The sequence below is a fragment of the Sinohyriopsis cumingii genome, chromosome 2 (assembly GCF_028554795.1).
Source record: "Sinohyriopsis cumingii isolate HCF-2022 chromosome 2, ASM2855479v2, whole genome shotgun sequence".
NCBI lineage: Eukaryota > Metazoa > Mollusca > Bivalvia > Unionida > Unionidae > Sinohyriopsis > Sinohyriopsis cumingii.
In genome coordinates, this window is record NC_142962.1 from 52,069,807 (window position 1) to 52,085,815 (window position 16,009).

Genomic DNA, 16,009 nt, shown 5'->3' on the forward strand with positions numbered 1-16,009 from the left:
AAAGGAGTTCTGTTGTTTTATATACTGATTACTGCTGAGCCTTTAAATATGTAGAATGATGAAATGAGTTCTGTTGTTTTATATACTGATTACTGTTGGTCCTTTAAATCTGTAGAATGGGGAAAGGAGTTCTGTTTTTTATATACTGATTACAGTTGGGCCTTTAAATCTGTAGAATGGGGAAAGGAGTTCTGTTGTTTTATGTACTAATTACTGCTGGGCCTTTAAATCTGCAGAATGGGAAAGGAGTTCTGTTGTTTTATGTACTGATTACTGTTGGGCCTTTACATTTTAACTGGGGAAAATGGATCCTATTGTTTTATATATTGATAAATGCTGATCTTTTAATTTTGGGGATTGTGGTCCTATAGTTTTAATCACTGATTATTGTCTATTGGACCTCTAGATATATGGCTTGTAGCAACCATGGAATCCTTATGAAAAAATTGGTAGCTGCAGAATGATCGTAACTTTCCACAGCTATTGACAATTGTTTATTCCTTTTTGTTTATTTCAGCCTAAAATGAAAGCAGATGACTACGGGAAGCACCTGCAGGCTGCGGAAGACTACCTTCACCAATATTCCCTCCAAGAGGCCCAATTTCATGCATTGGCTAAGAGAGTGCGCAATTTGAACAGAAGATCCAGGCAGTTTGCAGATCCCTCGCATGAAGAGGCAAAGTACCTGGAAACAAGTCTGGATGATTTGAATGCGGAACTAGAAAGGTTTGAAAATCATTTGGAACCCATATCTGTTATTACATTATATACTGGCGGGTCATGGTCAATGTTGATTTGTTACAACTAATCATTAGCCTCTAATTCTGCTTGTGAATTTATCAGATGACGTATGTGTTGTTTGTATTCGGATCCGACTGGTATACAATTATTGATGATATATATTAAATACATTTTGTAAAGTTTTGTGAGACAAAGATAGAAGAATTTGCGTCTGCATGTTGTACAGAATTCTTGCAAGATTAATGGGCTTGAAAATCATATATGATTGTTAGTCTTTCATGATCAGTTACTAATTTAAATTGTCAATGAATGAGCGACGAAACATTTATATGTAAATATAATTGTGTGTGTCAAATAAATTGTATCAACGTATGTTATTCCTGCAAGTGTGCTTTCGGTGTTGGCCTTGCAACTTTAATGGTCTCAGCTAGAATCCTGCTCAAACCAGACCAGTTTGGCTATCACAGTGCGTCTCTTGGCAAGATACTTTATTGAAATTACCTCAGTACAATATAACCATCACTGAGTTCGTGTGCCAACAAACACTAAGTAATGAATCAGTTTTTCATCAAATACACAAAATGTAGAAATCTGACTAATGATGAGTATAATAAGCTTTCAGTGCATTGAAGAGACAAATACAGCTTCTTTACATATTCTTTCCATGTAACTTCTTGAAAGATTTTGTGGTCCATATGATTGTAGTTAGATTATCAGTAGAAACTTTTTATACAGTATCTGTAATGGTTACTTCAGGGTTAACAAACTGAGCAACATCAGGAAGAAGGGCTTGGAAGTGGCCAAACAGTACTACCAGTTCCTTCAGGATGCTGAAGAAGAGGAACAGTGGGTGCAGGAAAAGATCGGCCTGGTAAAAAATGCTCCCTTTGGCAAGGACCTCAATGCTGCCAGTATGATGATCAAAAAGCATGAGGTTGGTTTATCTCCCTTTATTCGAATTTTTAGTTTTAATAAAAGTAACAATATGTACATAGTCCTTGCTTAAAATTCATTCTCATTTATATTTTACAATACGTTGACTATTGTAGATCAATACATTTTTACATGAATTTGCTTTTTGTATTTTGCAAGTTGGGACGAGTCACAAAAGTTGGTAACCACAAAACTGTCTGAATCAAGTATATTTTATCAGAATGATGTCAGTCTTTGGAATGTTACCTTTAGAAAATGTATGAAATATTTTTTTAAAGGATTATGAAATCATTTTTTGTTGTTATGGATTTCATGTTTTCTAAAGTCCATGATTTTAAAAACTATGCAATAAATAATGTATCTATGGAAACAATAGGACCTATTCCCTGACCGTGAATATAGGTACATACAAAAATAATTTTTCTTGCAACATATCAGAAATTTATATAAATATAAATTTATTCACTGTAACACAATTGAAATTGCATACAAACTTGATGAATACTTTAACCTCATTCCACCACATTATCAGTTTATTTAAACCACATGTACATCTCTTGAATGTGTTGATTTGCTTCAACAAAAACTCGTTTATTCAGATTTGTCTAAATTGGTTTATTTGTGTCATTAGTAGGAGTTTGCATAAATAATCTTCAGCTGGCATTGGTCTTGTGATTCAAAATTGCTTTTAATGTGTCAGTTTTGAAATTCTTTAAAATCCCAAACCTCTGATTTTGATACGACAGTTTAACAGCACAATCACTTAATAAGGAACTTTTAGTTAATAAGAAATAAATATGCATATTTTATGAAGCATTTTGATAGGTGTATGACTAATTCTGGATACAGCTAAGAAAATTTCGATTTTTCAGATATTTTGATTATAAACTGGTTTTATTATAGTTGGAACAATCATTTCTAATTTTGTTGTTTCCTTTTTTTGTTGACGATGTATTTTTAGCATCTTTTAAGCTATATGATATCTTGAACAAAATACCCCAATCATAAATTGTTTGGTGCCTCAAATTTGATAAGGTCCACAAGTGGCAAAGTGGTCTAAGGTGCTTGCATTAATAGATCACTCACAGATCTTGCCTCTGTCCTCGTGAGTTTGAGTCTCAGCTTGACCAATTTGTCAATCCGAGAAAGATTGCCATTAGCTTCCCATGGGTTGATGGTTCTTCCTTCACCAAATGTACTGGCCACCAAGTATAGCCAGTCATATGCAGAAAAATGGCATTGAACCCTACAAGACCAAACAAAATGAGACTTTGATAAAAAGACAAATATAAAAAGACAAATGTATTCATCAACATGGAACCTATTAAGCAAGAAAGATGAGTATAATTATTCTCAGTCAACATCAAGTTTAATTTGGATTTCACACCCATTTATGATGTGTTTCAGGCATTGGAAGCTGAAATGCAAGGCCGATTTGCACACTGTGAACAGGTTTGTGCTAGCGGTCAGGACCTGGTTAACAGTGGGCACCATGCCAAGTCTGATATTGGATCCAGAATCCGAAGCCTTATGGACAAGTGGAAACAGCTCCAGGAACTTGCTGCATCCAGGAAAACAAAGCTGGAAGATGCTATAGAGGCACAGCAGGTAATGGGTCAGGAAAGAATGTACATTATCATATTTAATACAAAATAAACTCATTTTGAATAGCTTGAGGTATAAAGTAAAGTCTTCATTAGCAGACACAGTGTTCCGGTGCCCTTCATACTTTTAAGGAGGTTCTAGAAATCAACTGGAATTTGAATGCAACAAAAATACTTTTTGTCATAAAATGTTCTGGACTTTGACACCAAAAAAGCTAAACTAAACATTTTATTAGAGAAAATACTTTAATTTTTCAATGCAACTTTGCAGTGAGTGATTTTACAACAGTCATCATATTACATCGGTAGTCATCATTGTAGAGTCTGATAACTAAGAGATTTTTGCACATGTGCCTTAGTTACATTATTGTATCTTTAATCAAAGTATGACTCCTGAAATGTGTCATTTTTTCCTAAAAATCTTGTGAAAAACTGGAAAATAAAAGTCATTTTGGTGCATAAACCATGCAAACACCTTCAGATCAAGAACCTGTGCTCTTAAAGGACATCATTATAAGTTTTTTGTCTTTCTTTTATTTTCATTTTCAACCCCTATATATTGGAAATATCATCTGTACGTAAATGACAAAGATGTATATTCCCTTTGTGTGTCCATTATAGACAGGTTTCACTGTATTTTTAATTATTTCAGCCACAGTGTTAGTGCTGCTTTCCATCATATTTTCCTATATTATTTAGATATCCTTCTGCAGAGGGCTACCTTAAACTGAGGGGTATTTTAGAATGCAGATTATAATTTATTTCTTTAAAGTGTTTATATAATGCGAGTAACAGAAATATTTACTTTGTTTTTTTCTCTCAGTACTATGCAGACGCTAATGAAGCAGATTCATGGATGAGGGAGAAAATGCCACTTGTTTGCAGTGATGACTATGGAAGGGATGAGGCCAGTGCAAAGGTAAGGACTGTATTTGGGGGCCAGCAACCAGTGAACTTTATGGTTATAGAAACAATTGGTCAGTGTCAGACATCATCTGACATGGCCGAGTCCCCGTCTCAGAATTAAATATTGCTTGCACCTGGGATTAAGCTCATGCTTCTTCCTTTGTTCATGTTTATTTCTTCTCATTCTCATTGTTACGCATTCAACCAAACCACTTGTGTGGCTCCATGGGATCTCTTCCAAACCGGGGTTTATTTAAATGATCAGAGTGAATCAACAGAAGGCACTTCAAACTTTATACATTTCTCAGCAACTCAAGGACTTTTCTAATTATACTTTATATGGTCATTCAGTCCAAATTCTATTATTTGCTGTAAGTTTTAAACAGACACCGATGCAGGAGGCATGATTTAGTAAATCGATGAACTTTCATGTTTAGGCAAACACAGTCGTCTCATAATCCCAATGATGTAATACATTTCATCTCATCAGCCAATTAAATCAGGTTTTCAGATTCTGTTAAGTGTTCTGGTATTACAAGAAAAACTAATTTTTATATATACCAGACCCTTGTTTGCTGGAGATCTGATGGTACAGCATGATAAGTCTTGTTGAACATGACGGGAAAGTTCAGTCTTAGTTTGTTCAAGACCTACAGCAGGGTCTCAAGATAATATAGGTTCTTCATTCTTCTGTCAGATTTTTTCTTCATCAAATATGATTGATTATCATGTTCAATAATATGGGACTTCAGGAAAACAAAAATGTTAATAACTGTTGTTGTTGGTTTCTTTTTTTTCATTTTTTTTTAAAGACATATGGAGCATTATTGTTTGATGGGACTGATTGTAAACCATAACTGCAATCAAGTTTCCATTCACACCAGAATTAGGTACAGACTATTATTAAATTATGACATCTGGGCCATGTAGGCCTAAGGAATCATTGTATTATTAAAATATGTTGTCTGGGTCGCTTAGGCCTATGATATCACACTATTATTAAATTAAGATGTCTAGGCCACTTTAGCCTTGGAATATCTGGTGATATATTTAGAAAATTATGTCAGAATCAACCACTCTGTAACTTTAGTATTGGGATAAGTTTCCTTAACAAGCAAGTTTCCTTGTTCCATAATAAACCAGAGAACAGACAACATACCATATATACTTGATTGCACATCCATTTCAACCGTAAGTAATACAGACCCTTCTCTGCCATCACATAATATAAAGGCAAATCAGGGTCTATGTATACTACTTCTGTGGCCTAGTGGTTAGAGCAACTGCCTTGGAATAGGGAGGTCATAAGTTCGAACCCTGGCTGAGTCATACTAAAGACATACAAAAATGGTGCTAACAGCTGCCTCGCTAGACACTCATCATTAACAGGTTAGTGTTAGGACTGGTTGGCCTTGTGTCAGGATAATGTGATTGGGTGGGACATCATGCTACATGTCTGCAGCATGATGCCCCAGTGCTAGACGTCACTATAAACTGCCACACTGTGGACATCGTAGCAATATGACTGAACTTTTTTAGAGCTACATTAAAAATCCTAATCACACACACACAGGGTGTATGTTGTTTGTTCTACTGATTACTCCTAACAGACTGAATAGACTTAGACTGCTGGCTCATCATGAGATGGCTGATCTGGGTCTTTGCACTTTGCAGTTGGACATGTAAGCAAGTATATGATACTAACCATGCAAACATTATATATATGACAGTCAGGACACTGACCCCATTTGAATGGCATTACACATACATATATGCAGTATATATATTCTTTTGTAGGCTTTGTTGTCTCGTCACACCCGATTGGACGGAGAGATCAGAGCCTTCTCTAGTGAGATCAATAGGCTGGATCAGCTATCCCAACTCATGACTAAGGCTGGAAGTGAACACAATGTAAGTATAGTACGATATATGGATGGATGGGAAATAATATGAATATGGATGAATTGAATACGACCTTGGGAAATTTTAGAGCCTGTTTTGAACAAAATTCACCTAGTGGTTAATTATTATTAGAGATGAGTGCATGCTATTTCCAAACTCACCTGTCAAAGAAATCTCACAAGTTATATTATTAACAGTTTGCACCTAGTCACCTTAAAATTGGTGACGTGCATCAAAACAATCGTTGACAAGCCAATTGATTAAACTTGCCAACCTTGCAAACTACTTGGGGCATGGCTAGGACATGGAAGACAGTGAATCCTGGATACATACATAAATTAAGATTAAAATGCAACTGTTAAAATGATAGTAAACATAAACATTAACATATCATCAAAAGAAAATTTGAGATTGACCTTGACATTGATTAAAAGAAAGAAATGACATAATAGATGAAACAAAACTGGTCAGTTTTGTAATAGAAAAATGTGGCACATATAAACACTAAATAAAGGTGCTGTGGTGAGGTCGCAGGGTATGAAACTTGCAGAACCCAAATCATTATAAATGGAACATAGCCATTTTCTCCCTCTTTCAGTTTTTTCGACTTGCCCATGGTCCAAGTACCTCAGACACTTGGGCTTGCCCAAGCTGAATTTGAGCTTATCATGAGAGTAAGGAATGTGGATTCGTAAATTCCTCAGTGTGTGTGTCTGTGCATAATCTCATATATATATATATATATATATATATATATATATATATACACACATACACATACATGTCCTTTGTGGGCATGTGTCCTTTATATAAACATGTATTTTATACAAGTGCCCTTTATAGAGGTATCAAGTGTATACAGTAGTAAGATCTCATTTATTTTCTATATATAGAGACATCTTTAAAGGCATTTTTTCAATGTGCCAACAAGAAAAGTAAGTTTTTGCAAAACCATAAAAAATGCTACCCGGGGAAAGTAGTAATTATATTTGTAATTTGACATCTGATGTGAAACAATTAATTAATAGAGGATATTTGTTTGAAATGAGTGAATAATGCAAATATTTTGTCAAATGGGTGAAAAACTTGGCAATGCCACAAGTGAATATACTTAAGTTTTTCACCCACAGTATGAAATATGTTATTCACTCAAAGCAAGCAAATTTTCATCTTATTTTTTGCTCAAGCATAGCTGGCTAGCAAGATGTACTGTATACAGATTGAAGTAGCAGATTTCTTACTAGATTCCAGTGGTTTACCATTTATGTTCTGCTGTTTTATGTTATTATTCACACAAATTATAAAGAGTAATAAAATTCTCCTTCCTAATTCAAAGTAAAAAAAGCACATTCAAATAATAAAAATTGTGCTTTGTGGATCTGAACTTTTATTGTCTTTAACAGGAGGTGGCCATGTTTACCACATGACTATATTAGTATCTAAGAATAACTTCAAATTTCATGGTTATAATGTTGACCTTGTCTATTGATGACCAGTGAAAAGTTTTGATATTTTTTACTCCATTGAAATATCAGGTCCTTTATTTCTCCAATAATTCATGGCCTAGCACAAAATAAATGCTTACCCGAAAATTTTGACAAAGTTTGCATTACTACCTTTACCAGTAAGAAGAATAGCACTTTATTGTTGGCATTTGTCTTTAAGTTTTAAAATAAAGGAAATACATACACGAAACAATTCATGACCTTGGAAAGATTAGACAATACTTTTTATAACATGGAAGTTAAGCGAAGATTAATTAGGATTTGTGTTTAATAAGCAGTTTGTAGTGAATAGGAATTCTGCATTATTTTTCTTTTGTAGCAGCAGATCATTTCAGGATTTTCTTCTTATAATATGTTATAAAACTAGGTTGATCAATCTGTTTAAAGTTTTATTCATTTCCTTAAGATATTTTGCACAAGAATAAAAGCTTTATGAAAACTGTAATAGATAATGTTGAGTGCATTCAGTGACATGTCTCGCCATTTCAAATTATACTCTTTGGACAATATTTACAAACTTAGCAACAAAATCTCAACCCAGATTGTGCTGGAGACATTTATTTGTGGATGATGTCAGCTATCTCTATTTTTTTGGCATTATGTAATGTAGGTCAAACAGAACCTATTTCTGTATGTGGGTACTGTTAAAATATGGATCAGGACAATGTTGTTTATCACTGTCAGATTTATACCAAACATTATACATGTTATGATGATATCAGGGAAACACTGTAAATGATGGGCCAGAAGATACTGGCTTTGCATCATTTAACATCTGAGAGTAGTCGCAAGCAGTGGGCCAGTTGTTGCTGTTGTTGTTGTAGGATTTAATGCCATTTTTCAACACAAGATAGGCTATACCTGGCAGCCAGTATAAATGGTCGTGGAAGAACTCGGGAGGACCCTGGAAAGAACCACCAACCCACGAGAAAGCTACTGGCAAGCCTTCTCACATACCCACATTGGCCGAGCCCAAGACTCTAACCAACGCAGACAGAGGTGAGATGGCAGTGATCTGTAACGGTGAGTGCTTTAGACCACCTGGCCACTTGGGGCCCCCTAGTGGGCCAGTAGGCATTGGCTTGGCATCAATATGACACAGAGAGATACCCCCCAAACAGTGGGTCAGTAGTTACTGGCTTTGTATCATTGCAGTACTCAAATAATTTTTTTTTAGACACAGGCCCAAGGCTGGTGACATAAATAAACTCAAAAGCCCTGACTGAAATTCCACAACCCGAGACTCCAATTTCCATATGCCCAAAATTGCCATTTTTTAATAATGTTACACAATGTTGCAGTAGCTACAATTTGAATATAAGTTAAATAAGATTCAAAAGGTTTAGAATATAATGCAAGTATCACTAGTGATCATCACTACACTCACTAGGGACTGGATGGTCCTAGTGTTAAAACTTCTGTGTAGGATTCTCTGAGTGAATCCTGGTCAGAATGTTGATGTGTTGTTTGCAGTATGTGCAAAGAATTAATAGCCCCCTTTTTTGTTGTTGCTGGAATTCTGAATTAAGTTTTGCTAGGCTTTGCTGATAGCTGATTGCTTCCTTAATCTGCTTAAAAAATGATTTACACTTGAACTCTGTTTCAACAAATGAAATGATCATGCTTTACATTCAGTATATTCAGTAAGATCTGACATCAAAGAAATGTTGCTGATGTTCAAAAACTTGTTAAAAATATAATACATATGGCTTAAACATTCTCATTTAAGGCAATAATATGTAATAACTTTTGTTATTCTACATGCATCTAGAATCTCTTTGATTTACTTAAAATGGGTTGTTCTACTTCCTGATCCTACCCACTGCAGCCTTTAAAGACATTTCACTAGTCAGCCAGTTAAGTAATATGTGAAATGGTGGTTTATACATACCTCATTGCCATTAATTGTTGCATTTTAAACTGCTCATGGGATAGTTTTACATCAGCTCCACTCATGACTGTTTACCATTTATGAATGCTACATGTAACGGGCATATACTGAAAGTGGTGTTTTGATGTTTGTTTTTTCTTCTTTTTTTCCTTCAGTTTTTAAAGACTACTGAAAATTGTGTTTCCTTGAAACACGACCATGTCAGGGGGTTTAGGAGTACAAAATCATATTTATAGCACAACACACCATGCTTCAGTTTCGTTAAAATCAGTTCTCAGTTTCATCTAGGACAGTGGTGAACTGATTTAGATTGTGCCTGGCAATTATGTCAGCATCTTGAAAATACATTTGCACATTTCATCAATATGATCAAAAGTTTCCTCAGGCAAATTAGAATTTCTTTTGACAAGCCCGATTGGCACCTCACTCAGAATATAGGACAGGCCCAATCTAAAATTAGTGGGGCCCCGGTGTTGGGCTATCAGATTTTTTTTTAGCACCGATGATTGTAACATCAGAGAGAAGCCCCAAGCAGTGGGCCAGTAGATATTGGCTTTGCATCCATATAACATCAGAGAGATAACCTCCAAGCATTGGGTCAATAGAGACTGACTTTGTTTCATTGTAACGTCAGAGAGATATGACAAGCAGTGGGCCAATAGATATTGGCTTTGCATTATTGTAACATCAGAGAGATATGACAAGCAGTGGGCCAGTAGATATTGGCTTTGCATTATTGTAACTTTAGAGAGATACCACAAGCAGTGGGTCAATAGATACTGACTTTGTTTCAATATAACACCAGAGAGATACAACATTAAGCAGTCAGCCAACAGATATTGGCTTTGCATTACTGTAACATCAGATAGATACTCCAAGCAATGGGTCAGTAGTATTGGCTTTGCATTATTGTAACATCAAAGAGATATGACAAGCAGTGGGCCAGTAGATATTGGCTTTGCATCAGTGTAACATCAGAGATATGACTAGCAGTGGGCCAATAGATATTGGCTTTGCATTATTGTAACATCAGAGAGATACCCTTAGCAATGGGTCAATAGATACTGACTTTGTTTCATTGTTAGATTAGAGAGATACAACAAGCAGTGAGCCAATAGATATTGGCTTTGCATCAGTGTAAAATCAGACAGATACCCCAAGTACTGGGTTGATAGAGACTGACATAACATTATTGTAACGTCAGTGACAGAAGCACTATGACAGGTTTAATTTGCTGGGAAAGTCTGATGTCAATAGCAACATCAATGTAAACAGCACAGTAGTGACTCTCAATTAATGGCAGTCTAGCTTCTGTTGGAAATATGGATAATGCTTGTCACCTTAATAACATTGCTTATGACTGAAATGTGGCGGTATCAATAACAACAGGCTGAATCTGAGACGTAATGATTATCCATAGAGCTGTTAACAGTTTGAGTAATAGTGGGAACCATTTACACATAATTGTTAACTGGTTAACCATCACCCCATCACCTTGTAAAACCTAGTATAATTTGTTTTTGCAAATGTACAACAGATTAAAAATGTGGGTAATTTTCTCACTCCCAACTTTTTACCATGCCCTAGATGCACCCTGTTGGTATACATGTACCATAACCTGGTTACTTCAAAGATGTGATACGTGAAGGATGTTGGAAGGTACAGTGTTTAACATTGTTCAGTTGTCTTGTGTTTTTTTGTGTCAAAATCATTTTAATGAACACACAAGTTGAACACTTAGCATTTTAGTGATTCTGACAGTCAGCCATGGCCATGTATTACTGCATGAGGGGCCCCGATTGGCCGAGTGGTCTAAAGCGCTCTCCGTTACGGATTACTGCCATCTCACCTCTATCTGTGTGGCTTCGAGTCTCAGATTCGGCCAGTGTGGGTATGTGAGAAAGCTTGCTAGTAGCTTCTCGTGGGTCGGTGGTTCTTTCCGGGGTTTTCCCGGGTTCTTCCTCCACCATTAATACTGGCCGCCATGTATGTCCTATCATGTGCTGAAAAATGGCGTTAAACCCTACAATAACAGTAACATTACTGCATGAAATGGCATATAGTACAACCAAAGAATTAAAGCTGGAATGTATATGTAGTAAACAAGTCAGAAATATATTTTGTGCCAGCAGGTGTAACACATAGATTCAGGAAACTGGAAAACTGGATTATGCTATAATACCTGCCAGTTCACCCTCTGTAGATGAAGTGTTTCTGATGCTGTTGCCTGGTGGTGATTTAGTTAATATTTTACAGGTACCTAATTAAGGAATTTACTGACCATTTCAGCCTACATATTGTTGTTGCTGTAGGGTTTAACGCCATTTTTTCAGCACAATTAGATAGGTTATACATGGTGGCCAGTATAAATCGTGGAGGAAGAACCCGGGAAAACCCCGGAAAGAACCACCGACCCACAAGAAGCTACTGGCAAGCTTTCTCACATACCCACATTGGCTTCAGCCTACTGAGAATTATGACATTATTTTCCATATCAATCCCATGCTTGTCCCATTGGATGGATATGCAGATGGTCTGACACAGCCATCCCCTAGAACCAGCCATCACTGGTTCTTAATCCATTGGTTACAACCTCAAACTGGGTCACCATGCTGTTTTAAATGGGTCACCGAGATCAACCTTAATAATTAGAAATTTCCTACCCAAGTGGGTTTTTTTTAACCAAAAAGGTTGAGAAATGCAGTAAAATAGTTAAAGTTCCACAAGATTGCAGCTCAAACTTGTCTTAAAGGTTGTTTATATTTGAGTCTGACATTCTTTGAAGATACTTTGTACCTCCAAAATTCATAGTTGTGACCTATCTGAAAAGGGACAAACCATTCAAGTTTTGGGGGTGGCAGGGTGGTGACTTTGAGTAGCCACATCAGTAGCAAATAGATGTCACTGCTCCACTTCTCTGACACATTGTTTTGTTGGAGAGGAGAATGAGGGATGGAGAGAAACAGAGAAAAAGGCCCTACCTGTGCTATTAAGTTGGTTTTGCTCTACTTCCTCTCTCTGTCCATTGTGTAATGTTAAAGAAAATTTTAAAGAGAGCAAAAGAAATTAAAAACTACTTAGTAAACCCATTCAAAGAGCAGCAAAATATTGTTCACTCAGCAGTGTATGAATCATTAGCCTAACATCCATTATTGGAATTAGATATTTTTTTGGGGTGTGTGTGTGTGTTTTCCTTAGAGGTTTGTAAGTAGCAGATCATTGAACATATAAAGCAGATTGCATTTCTTGTTTTTCCTAAAATGTTTTGAGAATTATGAAGTTACAGAGGAAAATAGGCCCCCTCCCAATATTGTGTTTCTGGTTGGTTGACTGTCTGTGTTTCTCATTGCCAACTCACTTTTTTCCCCCATGGTGGGGCCCCAAGTGGCCGAGTGGTCTAAAGTGCTCTCATTACAGATCACTGCCATCTTACCTCTGTCTGCGTGGGTTAGAGTATAGGATTCGGCCAATGTGGGTATGTGAGAAAACTTACCAGTAGCTTCTCGTGGGTTGGTGGTTCTTTCCGGGGTTTTCCCGGGTTCTTCCTCCACCATTAATACCGGCTGCCATGCATAGCCTATCGTGTGCTGAAAAATGGCGTTAAACCCCACAACAACAAAATCCCCCATGGTAAAAATAATTTGTTTTACATTAAATATAGATTTTTTTAAAAAAAAAAAGACTTGCCTACCCTAATTTTAAAACCAGTGCATTTGGAATGCACATTTATTTAACTAATAATAAGAAATGTTATCCTAAAAATAATTGTTGGAAAAATTGTTGACCCGCTGTTGCCAAGGATATTGACTTGAATAGAAAATCAATTTTGAATCCAGGTTAATCTGTAGATTTAAAAGGCCACAAATTGACTGAAAGCTTGCCCGTGCAAATTTAATCTCAGTAATGTCTATAATATATTACACAGCAACATTTAGGTAATAAATGCACTTTACAAAATAATTTTAATTGAAAACATGACCCATCTTGTGTCTCTGATGCATTATCAATCATAGAAAAATTATGTAAATGCCAGTACTTTCAATAAAATAGCAATTTTCAGACCTAACAGTCTATTTAGTACCACTGCACCCAAAGAATACCTGCCAATCATTAGCACTTGCATACACAAGTACCCTAAGAGCCCCCAGCCAAAGTGCGGCAAACTCAGAGCTGACAGTAACAAATGCTTGCATCATTAGGCATTAATTGGCTGTGAAAATCAAAGGGCTGACATTAATTGGCTGCTTTGAAAGTTCACTGGCAGCTCTTAGCTGATTCATACCACCTTTAACTGAAAAGCAATACACCGCTATGTTCTGATGAGACTGGACTCCAACTTATGGCTGTGATAAAACTGCTCTACCTGACAGTATTACTGTAAAAACTTAAAGATCTGTGGAAGCTGAAAAGGATTGAAAAATACATATGTAGTTCAAAATTGATCTTTAATAGCTGTGCTTAAACTAGCTTAACCATAGAATATGTAATATGATAACACCTTGAGTTGTAAGTAAAGGTATTATGACCATATTGATAAGCTTTTTGTAAAACACTGTCATCTAAAATTGCTCTACTCAGCAGAATCAAGAAATATTTACCTATAGAAACTCAAAATATATATTACAAATCGTATATTCTTCCAACAATGGATTATTGTTCAAATATATGGGGAAACTGCTAAACCTGAGCTTGATAGGATTTATAAACTTCAGAAATGAGCAGCACACATAATTTTAGATGCATCTATTGATCATCCCTCAAAAGCATTATTTACAGAACTCAAATGGTTCACAATATATGATAGATTTTTCACAAGGCAGTTCCTTTATATAAATGTCAACATGGAATGGCACCAGAGTATCTTCAGGACCTATTCCAGCTTTTTTCAACACAATACCAGTTGAGATCAATATCACATGGAAACCTTCAAGCACCAAAACCAAGAACAGCGATTTAAAAAGAGCTTCCAATACTCTGGTACAGTTCTATGGAACAAGCTTCCACTACATGTAAAATCTGCTGAAAATATTATTACAGTATTTAAGAAGAGATAGCATGAGCAAGTATGTGTTTCTAATAGATAATGGAATTTGTATTTTAATACTAAACATGTTAAAATACACAGTAATTATTACTATCTTCATGATATGCACTGTTATACTATCCTTAAGAGGGCCTCAAGGGAGAATAGTCCTTGACTAATGAGTCACCCTCTATAAATAAAGCATTATTATTATTATTATTATTATTGTACAAATTTTGTTCTGCTCATAGATCAATAAATTATCTATTTTTAAAACCAGTCACGAACACCTTTTATCTGTATTACTCGCGATATGCATTCAGTTCATATATATATATATATATATATATATATATATATATATATATATATATAAAAAGTTAAGAAGTACGGAAAATTCATTAATGGAATTGGCAAAAACAAAAACTTTCTTTAATATGACATCATCCTATGTCTTGAAATCTATGATTAAAAATATATCTTTTTAAACATTTGTCCTGCATTACAGTCGATATATTAGTATAACTACAAATTGGGTTTAATGGAATTCATTATACGTACCTGACTTGCATATATTTGTCAAATTGATTCTTGCTAGCAGTAGAAATTACATCTATTTTTGTTATTCAAATCTGTGAGACATCTGTGCTGAAGCAAATTTTAGATAAGAAGATTAGTTTTCCATTACACTGCTAAAGTTTGATTGCCTTCATATACATCTACTGTATCTTCATTACACACAAATATAGTGGTGAATTAAGACAGGTTGATTATAAAAGACAGGTTGAACATAAGTTTTTTTTTGTTGAAGAATGAATGCTGGGCTTTTTTTGATAAACGATTCTGCCAGTAGAGTTTTTAGTAATACACACCACATCATCTTAGTTCTTTCATTTAATGTAACTTTAATTTTGGTTGCCATGGCAACAAAAGTAAATCTTGGAAGTTTTACCATTTCTGTATGAGCTGTATTGGTTGTCCTTTTTCATTTAAGAAAAAGTAATTCAACAGAGTCTTGTTTTGTATGTGGGTTTTTTATTACAGAACTATTGCAACAACTGAATATTATAACATAATGAAATGTATATTATAACATACTAAAATGTATGGATAGGTTTGAAAGAAAATTTGAATGTTTAAGCATTGACCTAGAAATAATGGACAGAGGTTATACATGATATGTATACAGCCATTTAACTGTCCATGTACATGTTTTGGATAATTAGATTTTGTTGGAAAATTATTTATTATATTTGATTCTTTCTTGTTAAAATGTTCAAGCTACATTAAAAATCCAAATCTCTCACACACACACACACACACTGATTCTTCAACAAATATTTTTCCACTCTATTCCCTATTTGGTAATATGGTAACCATTAATACATAAAGTTTACGAATTTATTTTCTTGTCAGCAATCTCCATGCCTATATGCATCACATTAATACAATTTATCCCCAATCAGAATATAAATGCAAGTTTTGTGGTAGTTATTTGGCTTAA

The 16,009-nt window shown here is 35.2% G+C and overlaps 1 protein-coding gene across 4 annotated transcripts in view; it reads left to right on the forward strand.

Moving 5' to 3' along the window:
- Window positions 1-16,009, forward strand: part of LOC149804849 (spectrin beta chain, non-erythrocytic 5-like) — a 338,094-nt gene that overhangs the window by 126,396 nt on the left and 195,689 nt on the right. For all 4 annotated transcript variants that reach the window (XR_016416849.1, XM_089945259.1, XM_089945279.1 and 1 more), the window contains exons 15-19: window positions 518-726; window positions 1,498-1,675; window positions 3,082-3,282; window positions 4,102-4,197; window positions 5,982-6,095. Coding sequence is in view for 3 of the 4 variants with exons in the window: in XM_089945259.1 (XP_089801385.1) it covers window positions 518-726; window positions 1,498-1,675; window positions 3,082-3,282; window positions 4,102-4,197; window positions 5,982-6,095 (798 nt within the window). In the remaining variant the exon portion in view is untranslated. The remainder of the gene's footprint in view (window positions 1-517; window positions 727-1,497; window positions 1,676-3,081; window positions 3,283-4,101; window positions 4,198-5,981; window positions 6,096-16,009) is intronic.